Source organism: Hydractinia symbiolongicarpus, chromosome 10 (assembly GCF_029227915.1).
Source record: "Hydractinia symbiolongicarpus strain clone_291-10 chromosome 10, HSymV2.1, whole genome shotgun sequence".
Classification (NCBI taxonomy): Eukaryota; Metazoa; Cnidaria; class Hydrozoa; order Anthoathecata; family Hydractiniidae; genus Hydractinia; species Hydractinia symbiolongicarpus.
In genome coordinates, this window is record NC_079884.1 from 21,149,631 (window position 1) to 21,166,795 (window position 17,165).

General features: G+C 34.0%; 1 protein-coding gene across 1 annotated transcript; it reads right to left on the minus strand.

Moving 5' to 3' along the window:
• On the minus strand, nt 1-14,486 carry LOC130662781 (uncharacterized). The gene is made up of 17 exons (XM_057461712.1): nt 14,350-14,486; nt 10,138-10,892; nt 8,959-9,255; nt 7,801-8,094; nt 7,123-7,221; nt 6,712-6,812; nt 6,092-6,197; nt 5,862-5,940; nt 5,557-5,648; nt 3,382-3,534; nt 2,628-3,259; nt 2,377-2,533; nt 2,127-2,232; nt 1,937-1,985; nt 1,324-1,506; nt 467-666; nt 1-187 (listed from the first exon to the last, which is right to left on the minus strand). The coding sequence occupies exons 1-17, from the start codon at nt 14,447-14,449 to the stop codon at nt 132-134; spliced, it is 3,459 nt and encodes a 1,152-aa protein (XP_057317695.1). The 5' UTR covers nt 14,450-14,486; the 3' UTR covers nt 1-131.
• Between the last annotated feature and the right edge of the window lie 2,679 nt (nt 14,487-17,165).

The following is a 17,165-nucleotide window of genomic DNA, read 5'->3' on the forward strand; positions in this document are numbered from 1 at the left end:
TATCGGTATTATAATTCTTGTTTCAAAAAAATTCTATATCGTACATTCTTTTTACTATAACTATGCAAATATGTACTCGTATATTTCTTTCACGAGTTGCTAGGATTATAAAATATTAAATCTGTCATATATCAACAGAATACAGGTTCTTCCAGAAGAATTTCATAAAACACATTTCTTCGAAGGTCTAGAAATAAAAAGAGATTTTTATATGTCAGGCAAAAAACTGTCTAAATAAAATATTTGATACAGTCTGTTGTAGGTATCAGTAGGAACCAATTGCGTAAAATGGTCTGGTGTTTTACAAATATTGTCAGCGCACATCCTTCTTCCAATCGTGCAACTCTTAATTTCCAAATGAAACACAACCTGAACTGTATCTTAGACAAGATACAAGATGCCCCGAGAACGAGGTTCAATGACACACACTTTTACTTATCACGCCCTGGAGGAAGATCACACTTACCATTAAATGAAAAGGTTCTTTCTCTTCCTCGTGATTGAGATTTTCTTTTCTTCGTGATAAAGCTTGGCTTTTTTCCAAACCATTTTTTCAAGTCATTTGCAGATTTGTTAAATTTTAGAAGTCTCTTCTTTCTGCGATCGTCCATGATGATGTCATTATCAGTGTCTAGCGGTGTAGGAGATTTGGGTTCTTCTATATACCTAAAGTCAAGATTACATAACTCATTCATAAAAACTACAAAACTACAACCCTATGCACAGATCTTTTGTGATTCGGCAGCCAGTGAGCTGAAACAATTTCGTTTTTGCAAACGCGTAGGGCAGATAAACAGTCATGTTGGACTTTCCAACATTCTGGTTTGACATGGCAGTGTCCACATAATGGCGCTCCTGGGAATTGAAAATATAGTACTATGCTGTTGTCCGTATAAATTTGCACCGTTTACGATTTTAAATGTAAATAATAGCTCCGGCAAGTTAAGCATACGGAAATAGCGTAAATGATTGTTTGTGGAGTAGTGTGAAAGGCAGATCAGGAAGACCACAGTCAAAGGGGGTAACTTTTTCGAGTTTTGCACTGGGACTGGATGAACAACTCTAATTCAAGTACTGCGACATGATTATCTGATAAAGTCTGTGGTAAGATCCGAATGATGTAGAGGTCGTTCTTCTTTGATTGTGCAATCGTGGACATATTGTTACGAAATGCTGCAAGGACATAAAGTACTTAAGAAAACAATGAGGGAATGCTAAAAGATAAGAATGATAAAGAAGCTAGCAAACTTCAATAATAAGATATATCCTACGTAGTAAAATACTGAGAGGGGAAATTAGTGATAAAAGATCAGAAAATCTTACGTTTCAATTCTTGGCAGGACTCCTTCAACATTTACTAATGTCTTCTTGACTGTTCTTGTCCCATACCAACTCCAAGTAAGTGTTTCAATATCAAAGTTATGTAGAGTATCTGTGATATGAAATATATCGCCGATTTCAAAACTTATTTCGTCACTGTTAACAGCAGTGTATTGTTGCAAACATCTAGAAGAACGTTACAAAAACCATATTTTTTTCTACTTAGGTTTAGTCAGCCAAAAAGATACAAAATGTGATTACTTTTGCATTTACATATTGTTGCACCGTGTTTCTAATAGTTTCTCTTAGTGATTTGTTAAAATTTTATGCAAGACACAATCCGGTAGTTGATGTTTAAAAATTAAACGTTCAGTTTTAGACTGCTCAAGAAACGAGACGAATTTTCGAAAAGCTGTATACTTTTAATTCTTTTCTTGCACCACCTTGTATGCGGTATTTTGTTCCTTGAACAAAAAGAACCAGACGGAAAAATCCTGCTGTATAGTGACAGAAGAATTTTTTGGATTTGATTATACCTTTAGATAATTTTTTTGGTGACGCTGTTAAGTGGCAGCGAGTACGAAGCGTGGGTGCAAAAATAAAAATTGCAACCAACCTTACGTAAATAGATTCATACGGCTTCTGTTCTAACAGAGTATCGAAATCTAAAAAAAAGCATCTGAAAATTAAACGAAGAATAAAATTAGGGGAAGTAACTAAACAAAGGTTGTCACTGCACTCGCAACATGGATGTAGAGGTATTTTCTTTTCTTTAAAGGCACCACCGAAATAAAAAAATAACATACTTTCATAAAAGGCAACCTCTACTCGTAGTTGTATACACGAACGGTGGTTAAGTAAAGATCTAGTAGCGAAGTCTAAGGTTGCTTTTGTTAAATCTGAAGAGTTAAGCTAAAACAGAAGAATTAAGTTAAAGTTCATACCCGAAGATCCGAAAGCCTGGCAGAGTTTCCTACAAATCTGTTAGTAAAATAGTGTGAAAGCTCTCCTAAAAAAGATCTGCTAAGCATACGTCAGAAATAACCTGCTGCGTACATGCAAGATTCTATCGCCAACTTTTAACCCCGACAGTTCGGCCACACTATCTGGTGCCAGTTCTTTTACAAAGATTCCAACTTTGTTTCCACCAGTAATGGTGATTCCTATAATATCAGTAGCATGCTTCTCCATTCGAATGACGCGGGTTGTTTGTCTAAGAATAATATCAAAAATATATATATGTGCTTCCTCTTATATTTAACTTGATAAACACTGTTACTATATAAACCTAAAACGACGATTATTACTTTGTATCTTCAGTATTTATTCTTCTTTTGTATCTTCTTGGTAGCGTGGCATACCCAGGTACATTAGTAAAAGGCGTCTCACTTGCGGCAGCTAGACTAAGATCACTAGAGTTTGAACGTGGTAATTGCAGTGTACTGAAATCATCATTCGAATATGTTAACACAGGACGCTCTGTTTTGCGCTCTATTGTTGAAACTGAGCGTCTTAAACCTGGACTTGATCGTCGGCTATGTCTTGGACTTGGTTTTAAATTTGGGGAAAACTCTGAACTTTGAATAGAGATGTCATCAAGTACTCTGGATTTCGACGGTTTTAAATGATTTAACAATGAAGTGTTTAAGCGAGGCGACTTTTTGACAAGTAAGGTTTTCGGACGAGATTGTGGAGAGTTGTTGAGTTCTAAAACAGGCAAGGTCTCAACTTGAATCTCAGGAATTTTCATGGAGTCAGTATATGAGCGCGTAGCAAAATAATTTGTATCTTCAGTGATAGATTGCGGTTCCGAAACATCTGAAAATAACGACGATACATCGCTAAATACTGATTTTGCGACAGAGAAGTCAGAATATGTTGTTGATCTTTTTCGACGTGGAAAATTGTTAAATGATATTGAAGCTCGAATAGATGATTTCTAAAGTTAATTTTGTATATTTTATCTTTTAAAAGGTTAAAAAAGTATGCATACTGCAATAACATTCGATGATAGATCATGTCGTTAGAAGTATATAGAAAAATCAAAAATAGGATACTAACTGTAGGTGACACACCCTCATTTTGAGGCTCAATAAGGTCGTCTTTAGTAAAGCCTCCTTTTCTTACAATTCGTAAAGTTGCTTTTCCGTTTGTTCGCTTACCCAACTTTTTTATCATAGTAGACATTACATCATTGATATCTTGTGAGTTGATCTAAAAGATAGTAACTTGACGTTAAAAACTAAAAACTGTATAATACAATTATCAAGGCCATTGCATTATACAGATAAGTTGGAAACAAACTGACGTTGACTTCCGTATGGGTAACAAAGGAAGTCGATCGAGTTACCCAAACCTAGCCAAACCCAACCGCTAAAGAAGTACCTAAAAAAATTATTTTATTTAAAGGGCATTACTGACTCTTTAATATTCTTTAATATAAATTATCTTTTTCAAGTTTCTGCTGCCCAAGTGGATTTTTTAACGGCACTTAACTAGTCTGAAATAATAATACACTACTTCGGGCATGTTGCAAATTGGATTATATTCTTGTAATTTTTATTTCGTCTAAAACATCAAATGTAAAAATCTCTGAGATGTCAACCAGAAAACCAGAGATTACATAAGACCAAATTTTCAGAATCAGGGTAAACCCTGACGAAAGCAGTTCATATGGATGTGCAAAATGGTTTCCTTGTACTAAGCACTCAAACCGGTGGTTTTAGGCATAGTTTCCTTTTTTTCAATAATTTTATTTTTCAGGACGCGTTTTTAATATATTTGCAAAATTGATTAAAAGCATATATACCGGGAAATAAAATATTGGGTCATAACTCTGTCCAAAAATAAGAAAGTCTGAAAGTTTTAAAGCTATAGCATAGAAAAATATGTATTTTTGCAGCTATAGCATGCAAAAATATGTATTTTTGCAGCTATAGCATACAAAAATATGTGTTTTTGCAGCTAGAGCATAGAAAAATATGTATTTTTGCAGCTATAGCATAGAAAAATATGTATTTTTGCAGCTATAGCATAGAAAATTATGTATTTTTGCAGCTATAGCATACAAAAATATGTGTTTTTGCAGCTATAGCATAGAAAAATATGTATTTTGCAGCTATAGCATACAAAAATATGTATTTTGAAGCTATAGCATACAAAAATATGTATTTTGCAGCTATAGCATACAAAAATATGTATTTTTGCAGCTATAGCATAGAATAATATGTATTTTGAAGCTATAGCATACAAAAATATGTATTTTTGCAGCTATAGCATACAAAAATATGTATTTTTGCAGCTATAACATACAAAATATGTATTTTGAAGCTATAGCATACAAAAATATGTATTTTGCAGCTATAGCATACAAAAATATGTATTTTTGCAGCTATAGAATACAAAAATATGTATTTTTGCAGCTATAGCATACAAAAATATGTATTTTGCAGCTATAGCATACAAAAATATGTATTTTGCAGCTATAGCATACAAAAATATGTATTTTGCAGCTATAGCATACAAAAATATGTATTTTTGCAGCTATAGCATAGAATAATATGTATTTTGCAGCTATAGCATACAAAAATATGTATTTTGCAGCTATAGCATACAAAAATACATATTTTTGCAGCTATAGCATACAAAAATACATATTTTTGCAGCTATAGCATACAAAAATATGTATTTTTGCAGCTATAGCATACAAAAATTTTTAATCACTATTTTAGTTTTATAAGGTGTTTAATTTTTTGATTGCTCAAAAAATATGGAAATTAATACCTTATTCCCTCCAGATATAAACCCACCCTATTTAAGATACCATTGGTTTATACCCGAGTTTAGACCCACTGGGCCTTTATTCAGAAGACTTTTTTTCTTTCTTACAAATATCTTTTATTACATGTTCAGTCTCGTTTTGTCTTTTTCCACAAGCAATAGCTCTCCCCCCCCCCCCCTAAGTGTAATACACATAATCAGTAGCCCACAACTTTCCTGGGAACGTGACCATCAATAGTCCAATTCTTTGAGATTTTGGCAGCATATCTATAGGCCTATTGGTCTTTATACGGCAGCGTTTCTCAAAGTTTCAAAATTGACAAAAATTTAGATGCGGCGAAATACATGTCAAAATTATGTTTAAGACATCAGATTTAAATAAATAAAAGCCGCGAGTTAAATAAGCAGGAAATTTCGTGGTGGTAGAAACATAAACAAAAGTTAATAGAATGTTACTTTCATAATACGATCTCCCTTCTTCAGTCGACGCAATCCATGTATTGTTGAGTTTTCATTTGTATTACTTATTTCAACGAAATACTGCATTTCTAAAACGTGAAACAAAGTTAGATAGAATAAGTTTTTAATTGCATACAAGATAACAATCTGCTTTAATTATCGGTGGCTATATGTAACGATTTGTAATTTGAACATTAAGAAAGTCTTTTGTTTCTAAAAAGGGCGGGTGAAAAACTAATATTTCGCAACTGTCCAGTGGAGATAATCAGAACTGCGATGCACGCAGAATACTGATATTTTACCTAAAGGTTGTTTATCTATTCCTATTTCTATATCAGCTTGATTCTTTTCTCCAGGAACAAGCCTCTCCCGTCGCAAGACCTACACAAAAAAGAAATTATGGTCAAAAATTTAACATTTAACAATAATAGATAAAAAGGAATACATTCTTTATTTTATTGTGCGTTTAATAAACGAGTGTTATCAATCGTGGCAGCTGCAGCATTAAAAGATAGTGTAGTCGAATATTTACCAAAGATATAGTTCTCCCTGCAGTATCGCGTATCAATCGTTCCACAGTCTTCTTATCTGCTCGACTCACCGATACTCCATTAACACTGATAATTCGATCGTGCTTCCTACATAAACAGTATAATTATTTTGATTTCTTGTTCTACCGTCCCACAGATGTTTCTTTTGTTAGAACTTTCTTTTGTCTAAAGTTTTCGTATGATGGTTTTAGAAAACAAATATAGAGTTTCATAAGCCAATAAATCTTAGCATGATTAAACTCGTCCTAAATTGTCCTTAAAACATATTATCGGTAAAAAAAAGTCGGCAAAAAGTGACTAAATTTTGTCCAAGTGACTAATATTTTTGCCGACTTTTTATTTCTGCCGACTAATTTTTTTGCCTTTATTTTTACCGATAAAGTATAGTGCAAAGTTTTGATTAAAGGCACGAAATTTGTGCCTAAGGAACGATTTCTTTAACATAAAGGACTCGCATTGCTATGCATTGAAAGAAAATGCATCTGGCAAAAAAAAAAATGCTTAGTAATTCATAAAACCCTGATTCTGTTAAAGTGTCTGGAATTTTTAAATTGAATATTCTAGCTAGCTAAATGAGAAAAAAAACACAGAAAAAGCTTACTTGATATTCCACTTTTGCTCCAATTGTGATGTGACAAATGTCACCATCACATGAGGTATATCAATGGCGTTGTCCAACTTTAAACCATGTCTCGAGTCAAACTACAAAAATAATGACATGTTCTATTGAAATTTGATTTACTTTTCGGGTTTGGCCAGAGGACGAGCTCAATACTCCATGTTTAAGGAAACAAAGCTACGAATATATAAACATTTCAGAAAAAAATCACAATATCCAGTATCTGTTTAATGAATTCCATCAGCAGCCTCTTTGCCTTATATTGTGCTGCTTTTTTACCTATCAGAATGCGTGCGCATGTATATAAATCTGCAAACTGTTGTAAATTATAAACATTGACACGTTGTGTTCATAATTTTTAGAATGAAAAACGTGTGGTATTGAGTAATTTACCGTATCAATGCAAATCGCTATTTCTTGATAATCATCAAAAAAATCATTATCTTCTGATGTGCTAACTGATATCGTTGTTGCTGAGGTTTCATCTTCACTCTAAACAAAATCAATTCAGTTATTGTTCAGTTTAGCATGGTAAACTACATAATTTTTTTGGTTTTGGCTCACCCGAAGGGTGATTAGACATGTATAGGTTTGCTCAAATAATGCATTGTTTTGTTGTAAGGGAAAGAGAAAGAGTTCAAATGGTTGAAAAGGCTGGAAAACGCTCAAAATATTTTTTCGGAATTTCATTATTGATAAAAAAATTCCTGTTTATCACTTCATTGTTATTGTTTAAAGTATCATGTACTAATCATTAACTAGTTCTTTGAATTGATTTAATTCATGTTGTCTTCTATCGTCGATGGCATTTTAATTTAAACTTTACAAGACCTCCTTAAATCATAAAGTAATCAACACCTATGCTTATCACGAAAGTTAAATCTCGTAAAAAATCCTTGAAGTGATCTTGTTTCTCGCGATATTTTCGTTCTTTAAAATTGGTTTTTGGGAGGAGATAATTGCGATACAGATGCTTGAAAATCCCTGGCATAGTCACATTGGTTTTTGTCAGGGTATATTACATGAGAATGCATTTTCACGTACGTTTTTCATAATAAAGTTGGTTATTACCATTTTATCCGGAGATGTTGTGGAATTAAAACCTGAATCGTGTCCATTTATTTCCCCAAAGTTACTATCTTCTTTGTAGCCGACACCTCTTTTGATACTTTCAATGTGTCTTAAAAGTTGGTTGCGCTCGGATTTCAAAACACTAATTTCTTCTAACTGTCCAAAAGTTTTACGCAAAGATTCATCTCGCGCCTGCGTAAGTAATATTTGTTCATCGTGCAGCTTCTTTCTCTCCTCCACTGTTGTATTCCATAATCTTAATGCGTCATCACGTTCTTTTTTAAGTAACAAAACCTACGAAGGAACCTACGGCGTTTATTATATGAATATATTTCTAATCTATGATATAAGAAAGGAAAGGTCTTGAGTTGAGAAAAATTGAATTGGTTTAAAGGTATTTCTTATTTAAAATCCCAGTCTGTTACCACATCCATAAGAGATTTTGTTTTCTCTGGTTCTCCACTCGAGTTGCGGGAATAATATTATACTAAAAATCCCTAAATTAGAAGTTTTTTTGAAACTCGGATCAGAAACGCAAAAACCACAAAACATGTCAAACTTTTAAAGCTATTTTTAATTTTTTTCTACATATATGGCGTTGTAAAAAAAAGATGGTGAAAAGTAACAAAATATTTTGTACCAACCTAAATTTCCGATCGACCTTTTTTAACGTCTATATTTTTACCGCCTTTTTTAAACCTTTTTTTAGTGCATTTACATTAAGAACTTCAATAAAAGATACGAACGGTGGACATATTTCGCTATAAGTGTCTAGTTAAGATTGTTGTATGGAGAAGAAAATAGATTCATTTATTTCTGTATATAAGTTACAGGGATTATGTTACATTTGGTAATTATGCATGGTTGTTATGAATAATTACAATAGCCTAACCCCAACCCTGATACCTAAAACTCCGGAGAATATGTATAACTCCCCATTGATCATCTTCACCATAACATTTACATGTTAAAAGTTAAAAGTTTATGACTTATGACGTAAAATTTAATCCAAATTCAAAAGTGACTAAATTTTGCGAACGTAACTAATATTTTTTTACTGGCTAAGTTTTTTTACTGCACTATATTTTTATATTAATAAGTAAAGTATTAAAAAATATGAAAATTATTTATTAAAATATATAAAAATTATACAATTACCTCCTCTTCAAGCGAAGTACATTTTTGTCGAAGATTTATATTTTCTTCATGTGCATTATTGAGTTCTGTTCGAACAGTTTCCACTTCCTGTTTAGATAAATATGATTGTTGAAGTAGCTCGTCCCTTTGATCAAACGCCTCTGTTCGTTCCGTCCTTGCGACAGCCAAGAGTTGTCGGGTCTCATTTAGCTCTTCTTGAAGATCATCGAGTTCTGCTTCTCGATCATCCAAATCATTATCATAGTTAATGATAACACCTTTTAATTCTTCGGTTTTTTCATTGCGATCATTTCGAATCTAGAGTAAGAACACCGTGGGTTAGTAATTCCGAATTTTCTATTTCTTTTTCTTGTCAAAAATTAAATTCGGTTTATTCTTGGAACACAATACCAAGAGATAAAGTTACCACCAGCAAAAGGCGGATTCTTCCTGAAATCAAAGCAAAAAGTTGTAGCTACATTTATGCAGCCTGTGGATATAGCATCCTTACACAGAATACATTTTGCTGATTAAAAAAAGGTTTAACACATTGATAAGAAGTATTACTTTTTACTTTCATGTCCTCTTTACAATCACACGTAAAAAATCATATATGTCAATCAGCATTATAGCCTGAATGTGAACAGAACACCCAAAAACTGATTTTAGTCCTAATTCTTCGTCGGCCCTTTTAGGCCGACAGATATTTATTTTTGATTGACGTAAGAGTGTGTTTACCAATGTTTTTGCGACTGATGTAGTAGCAAATTATTTCAGAAATTAATTGACTAAATTAAAAGAAAAAATTGACGCAACAGAAATGCTGGTATGAGCTAGGAGAATAGAGTTATGACGTAGATTTTGCTGAGTTAATCTAAGAAAACAATGTAAGTTTTACAAAATTGCGTTTGCTCTCGCTCTGGGTAAAGAATTTAACGAATTATTGAGTTTTCGTAATGGTAAAACGAGATGTTAAAGAATATTTGGCAGGCAATTATTTCCGCGAATTTGCTCAAAATTCCTGAAAATTAGTATCCGCAAAAATGTAATTACACGTTAAGCCATAATATCAAAAAAAATTTGTTAATTCTAAACTATAAGCTCTCGAGTAAGGAAGGTTTCGTTCTCACATAAGGGCTGCAGGGTATTGGGGTAAAAAAACCATTTACCTAACAAAACGAAATACAATGTAATACTTACAATAATTAGTTGTGACAACGTAAATTCAAGCTCTTCGATAAGCTCCTCACATTTTGTGGCTGACTTTCCCCATTCTTCTAGTGCACGATCCCGCTCTCTAATAACACCATCTAGGTCATTTGCACCCAAACTCATTCGATTTGAGCATCCATACTTTCTCCCGCGCAAATGTTCGTTTTCTTTTGATGATTTACTATGAGTACTCTTTTTACGAAATATATTCGACAATTTACGGGATCTTGAAGTTGGCGTTGATATAGCGTTTTCATTAATATCGATCAAAGAGCTGCCGCTATCAGCTACACTCATGGCTTCAGTGCTGTCTTCTAAATGTAAGTACGAAGAGGCATGCTTTGCTAAAATCATTTGTAAGCGATCAGACTTTAATTCGTGCGATTCTAGCGAGCACCTTCGATCAACCGATCGACGCTGAATTTCTGGCGTTGATACTTTACGAGCTTTGCTACCATCGAAATTTTGTCGTAACAAGCTACTAAAAGACCGAAATCTTCTTGACGTTTCGTCGTTTTTCTTCAAAAACTTCGCTGTACTGTCGAAGGATTTGTTTCTTGGAAGTTTCACTCGAGATCTTGAATTTTCTTCTGCCGATATCTTTCGATAATTTATTTGTACAGGAATTTTAGACTTTGCTGCATTAGTGGGGTTAGATCGCGGTGCTAGAGTGGAATCAAAACCAGCGTTTTCTGGTGTGTCTCCTACTCCTGACGAGTCGTAAACATCGGAATGACTTTCCACTGCACAAAGAGAAAAAAAAAGTTAGTAATTTTGCAGAAAGAAGTTTCTCATTTATTGCAGTTTGCTGCAATTGCATAACCTAACCATACCAAAACCGTACCAACAGAACAAATGCATCAACAACCCCTGTCTCCCACCCTACCATCAAAAGAACTGCATCAACCACCCCTGTCTCCCACCCTACCATCAAAAGAACTGCATCAACCACCCCTATCTCCCACCCTACCATCAAAATAACTGCATCAACCATCATTGCCCTACACCATTTTACTAAAGCAATTACATAAGCCCCCCTAACTTAAACCCTACTATTAGAGAAAGAACATAAAACACCCTTATCCCGCATGAGAGCAAATGCACCCACTTCCCCTGTCTCATACCCTTCCATGAAAGGAACAGTCTCAGTTAACCTTATCCACACCCTAACATCAGAGGAACAGCAGAAGAATGTAAAGTGCCAAGCACTTGTAACGAGTAGTCGACTAAGAAGTGGTGTACACATTTTTCTCTCTCTGGTTTTTGTGTCATGCTATTTTTTTAATTCGGAAATAGATTTTGCATTATCCGGAGCTCTTTTTCTAAAATTTCAAAGCTGTCATCAAAACAACCCTATTTTTCGTAATGGCGTGAGCTATTTTAAAAAATGCAGTAAAATATCCTAGTAGGCTTAGGCGTTTATTTAAGCATGGGTCCTTATTTGAGCACGGGCGGTTATTTACTTCTTTATGTACACGAGCGTTTGCTTGAGCAACCCTGTTAACCCTTGACATTTATTGACTTCTTATCCTAGACTTTTAGGGGTGATTTCTACATCAGTTTGCATTCTCAGATCTTTCAACCTTAACCGTGCTGTTGTTTAAGCAGTCTAACTCTTTTAACAGACAAAACACTAGATATTGTGGGAAACAATACTTCAACTGAAACCTGAGAAAAGGCATTTATATCAATAATAGGATACAAATTTATACATCAGTTAATTAAGATTAAAAAAACAAACGTTCAAAGTTATCCCGTTATATTAAAAATTTCTATTCAAGCTTGTGTTTGTGCACATTTATAAATATATTTTTCCTTGGAAGTTCTGTTCCACGCATTTTGTGATAAATAAATATTTGAAGATACCTAACACAGTAACAAAAAAAAGAAATGCCAAGGATAGAATAGACTTTGCGCATCGTATTCTTGAGGCATGTTAAGACCTTCAGTTGCTAGAGGATTTTCTTCACTGAGCATGTCATTAAGCTACACTTGGTATGAAGACTAGTTATTAGCTGTGCACATCGGGTGATTGTATTCTTTAAATGCAACGTTAGTTTGCGACGCCAACATATACGTAGTATCATTAATTTCAAGTAAACCCAAGTCCTATAGGCCATAGGCGACACAAGGTAGGACATGCACACTACGCAGCTAAATAGGTCTTGCAACAAGCGTACTCTTTATTGGGTTCTTGTTGATGAACCAGACATTTTTAACGCCATGATCTACCCAAATTTCAAATGGGCACAAAGTTTTGATAATCTCTTATTGCTTATAAGAACAAGGATAATACCGTTTCAGATAGATTATTATTGCACTTAAGGAAAATCACATATTTCGAACAGCGTGCCATCCATAGTTTTATCCAGAACTTCATCTTGAGTATTCTTAAAAAATATATTATTATATTTAAAAAAGCGTGAAACTAGCCTGAATAACTAGAAAATCCACGGGAATCTTTAGCTCTAGAAAACACCGGGAGATTTACTGGTGAGTAAATTTACTAGCGGGGTAAACAACGAAAAATTTCACGCTTAATTCAGCATGCTAGATTAAATTCTATAAAACACCGGCTTTGGATTGCTAAAGGAACTGGTCCGTTTTTTTGGAAATTCGCAAAAGCTTCCTCCTGCCAAAATTGGGTCAGTCGCGAAACACAAAAGGTCTTTTTTATAACACAAAATTCATAAAGACTAACCAGAGAAACAATTTTCTGAACCACAAACATTTTTTCCACAAAAACTCAAAGGGCAAAAATTTCGCCCTAAATCCCGCAGTTCTTATGCAAACACTTTCTTCTCTGTCTTACTAAAACCTTATGGCGCCTTGCAATTCTTCTAGAGAAAATCCTCTTAAAAAAAGCGTAAATACATTACCAGGAGCAAGGTTGTAAATGACTCAACCTTGTTCCCAGGACTCTCTCCTATGACATGCTAAAGTTGCGGCTATTTTGAAATTTATAAGTGTCTGCTATAATTTAACAACGCTTAACATACATTTTACTTAATCTTACTGATGCATTTTATAGTTGCAGTTTTAAATCAAACCTTTTTTTCAAGATCTTTTTCTCCTAACAGAATGAATAATCCCCGGGACCAAAATGTGCAACCCTGTTCCAAAAATCCTAAATACTCAAATAGAGAGGTCTGTTATGTGAGATCACAGGGAATATTATCTTAGTCTCGCCAAGTTTTTGCGCCATTATGAATTTGCGCTCGCAAAAACTGTGCTTTACCTGTGCGCAATTGTGCAAAAACTACTTACTACGTGCGGATGTGGACACAAGTTAAGAAATGCTACGTTGTGTAGAATTTCATGACTGGTGTGTAGAACCAACACATAAAATAATAACAGTTTAATGTCTTCAAGGATTATTATACAGTAACTAGATCTTGTATTTAAATTGTTTTTATGTCGGTTAAATTTAAAAAAAAATTCTCACGCATCAGTACAAACACGCGTAGTTGTTTCACAGTTACTTATTTGCTTATTTATCTGCTGTATTTATTCTACTGCACACTTGAACGTTACGTTTTGTATCAAAATATGCCAAAAATAACACGGTCAAAGGGAGATTCACGAAAATAACATGATACGACCACCATGGAGGAGCGTCTCGCATGTTAAAAGTCTCGTGAGCACTGTAAGTTGTTTTAATCTTTGTGGAAATTTTTTTTATTGGATAAGTATGTCAAGGTTAATTCAAGTACTTGATAATTATAAAAACAAATTCATCTGCGAGGTTAGATGAAAAATGATTAATTTTTATTGCTCAAAAATAAATTGGTTTTGCAATCACGTTATCATGAGATTCAGTATTCAATGCTCCAGAATGATTGCATTTATTACCCAAGAAGAATTGTTAAGAAAATATCTTGTGTCTTTGCCTATCTCTAGGCAAAGACACAAGACATTTGGCTATCGAAGATAACTGATTAGCAACCTTAATTCAAATTATTTTTTAGACTGCCCATGTACTTAAAATCCTTCCAATACAGTAAAAAATATCGTAAAAGATAAAACAGATGAAGATTTTTTTATGCCAAACAACTTTTCAACTATAATCTCCTGGAGATATCTGAATTCGATATTATGCGATAATTAGTCGGCCACTTTATGAAATATTTAGAAGTACAAGTGAAATAGAAATAATAAAAAGAATAAAATAATAATATTAAAAATATAAAAGTTCTTAACCTGTACACTCCTCCTGCGAGAGTGCTAACGCTAGCTCTGAAACACTTCTTTGTGGGTATGCCGTATAACTGTACGAAGTTGAAGCTGGTTGAAAGGCCATGCTAAAATATTCTTTCTACAACATCACAATGCAGGTATTAACAGTAAATCGTTTTCTCTGTAACATGTGTCAATAAACTATTTTGCACTGTGTGACTTGTTTATCTCTAAAATAAACAAACCAATCAAATAAAGCTTCTATGAAACAGTTAGAAACATGAAAGATATTTTCTTGCGATAAAAGGGTTTTGCTCTTCTGTTAACCTATTGTTACTCAACTATAAATGTATTCAGGTGTATTTGGATAAAAATAGACTAAAACACACAAAGATAATTTCAACCTTTTGTTGCCATGGTGCAAGCAACTTCGTGTGAAAATTGCATAAGACGAATAAACGTTCTCTCACCAAGTAGATAGAAAAAAGAAAAAATATTTTTATTATGCAAACCCGCTAGATATTTTATTGATATCTATATTTAGAAAGATCATCATCTTCAGGGTTTGCACCTCATGTCCCAACGACAGAAGGCGCATTCACTAAAGTGAGATCCTAGCGTGGATTAATTGTAGTGTAAACGTCCTACCTGACATACTTTCCCGAATAACAGAACTGTTAACCTAATACGTCAGAAAGCAGGTATATGTTACACTTGTTGTCGTTGTCAAATACTATGTTATCAACCTCGTCCCCAGGGTTTTTTAGGATTTCATTGGAACCGTCCTAATATTATAAACCCTAAAAAGCCCTGGGGACGAGGTTGACTATCTTATCTTATTTGATTTTTCTAAAATATTTTTTTGCTACTTCCTGTTTTTTAATCATTGAAGTTCTATAATTGTGGTTTTGTACGCCATAAATCCTTTAAATTTTTCACGCCCTTACGTACCAACACCTATTTACGCCCACAATACTTCTTAAAAGTTTTTAGATTTTACGCCCATTTGCGCCCTAAATATAAATTTTTTAACCTTTTGCAGTTTTACAGCTCTTATCATAGAAATCAGAAAAAACTTTCTAAGCAAAAGCACCCCCAACAAAACACGCTAAATTTTCAGGATAGGACGTGGATGTCACTAAAAGAGTAGCGTCAGCGTAAATCTAATAGGGAAATATTAAAATCGAGTATCACGCAATTCGGGTGTGTTACACGCATTTGAGAGAAACCTCATGCTCACTTACAGAAGCGTCAAAATTAAACATTAAAATCACACGCGCAACTTTTAACATTACAAACGTCTCTTCTAGCCTGGCCGGTAATCATTTTCCGAATTTTCTTTTCGGCCTCTCTCAAGCAAAATAAATTACGAATATTACAGGTTGGACCTGATATTGGATTTCGCGGCGGCAGCAATCCAATACCAATACTTATACCAGCTACTCTCTAGTCCAAAGACTAGAGAGTAGCAGGTATGTTTATATCATGTTATTCATCAATAAGCTATAATCTTTAATCTTTCTTTTCTCGAGTGTTCTATGTAACTGTTTTTGTATTTTTCTTTCGCAATTTTCAACAAGTCGACCTTCTACAGCACATGCGTCCTTCTACATCACATGCGCCTTTCTACATCACACGCAGAAACTTTAAAATTACGTGTTCCTTCTACATCATGGAAAGACGCTGCAGTGTCCCCCCCCCCTCCCCCAGAGCGTAAACCGTGCAGTCCAAAGTTCATATAACTGAAATTAAATTCCTCTAAGTTCTACATAAATATTTAACGAGTTCATTTGTAGCCGATATCAAGTGTTTTTTAGAACTTTTAATCCCTTCTTTGTGCTAAACAATCATGGAATTAAAAAGCTCGAGACGTCAGCTTTAATTTCTACTTGGCAAACAAAAAAAAAATAATTCACGTAAATTGATATGAACAACGTTTTCGTTTATATGTATGTTGTCGCACTTTGACTTTTTGATAGTGATTTCTATATAAGAACCTTTAAACGCTATATTTTCTAAGCGTACAACTAAAAGTTTTTAGATTCCGAAAAATCTATTAAAATTGAGAAAGCACGTGACTAAAAAATCGAATATCTGAAATCCTTGTGCAGTGTTTATCAAAAAACAATTTGAGCATTTTGGGAGAAATAGCATCCTTTGGTTTCTTTCTTTTAATCACAAAGATATCAAGTCCTTAACATCTTTCATAAGCTAATTGAACGAACGGATAATCAGTTGGTAATTCGTGTCTTGCAATAAAATGTCCAAACCTGTGCCGTAAAATAAAAAAGTCAGTGCGCCTTTTGTTTTGTCAGTTTGCACAACATGATTCACAAATAGTGCCACAAAAAAATTTTTCGGGCATATTATGACCTTCCTGATTATCTTTGCACTACGCCAACCACCGCTTTCAACAAGCGTGCTATTAGCTGTTAGTTGGCCATCACACCAAACTTACATTGAGAATGGGCGTGGCGCACCACATGCTTGGAATGTTTTCGTCCTTCAAATGACGAAAAAATCAGCAACTAAAAGTTTCACAGGTATTGGGTTAACAGTTCTAATGTTATTAAAGAAAGTATGCCAGATAGGACGTTTACACTAAAATTAATCCACGTTAATTAATCCACAAATCTCATTTCAGTGAATTCGATCCCTGCCTACAAGACATCGGGGAACAATTCCTGGGAATGAGAAAATATAGTTATAAATAAAATAAAGGATCCGCACAACAGAATTTTAAGGATTTTTGTCGCAGGAAAATCTTCTATTTTCTAAGCGCTGGGCCACGGTGCGATTTTTCTTCTTCGTGCGCATGCAATGCAGTTTTGTAGCATCAA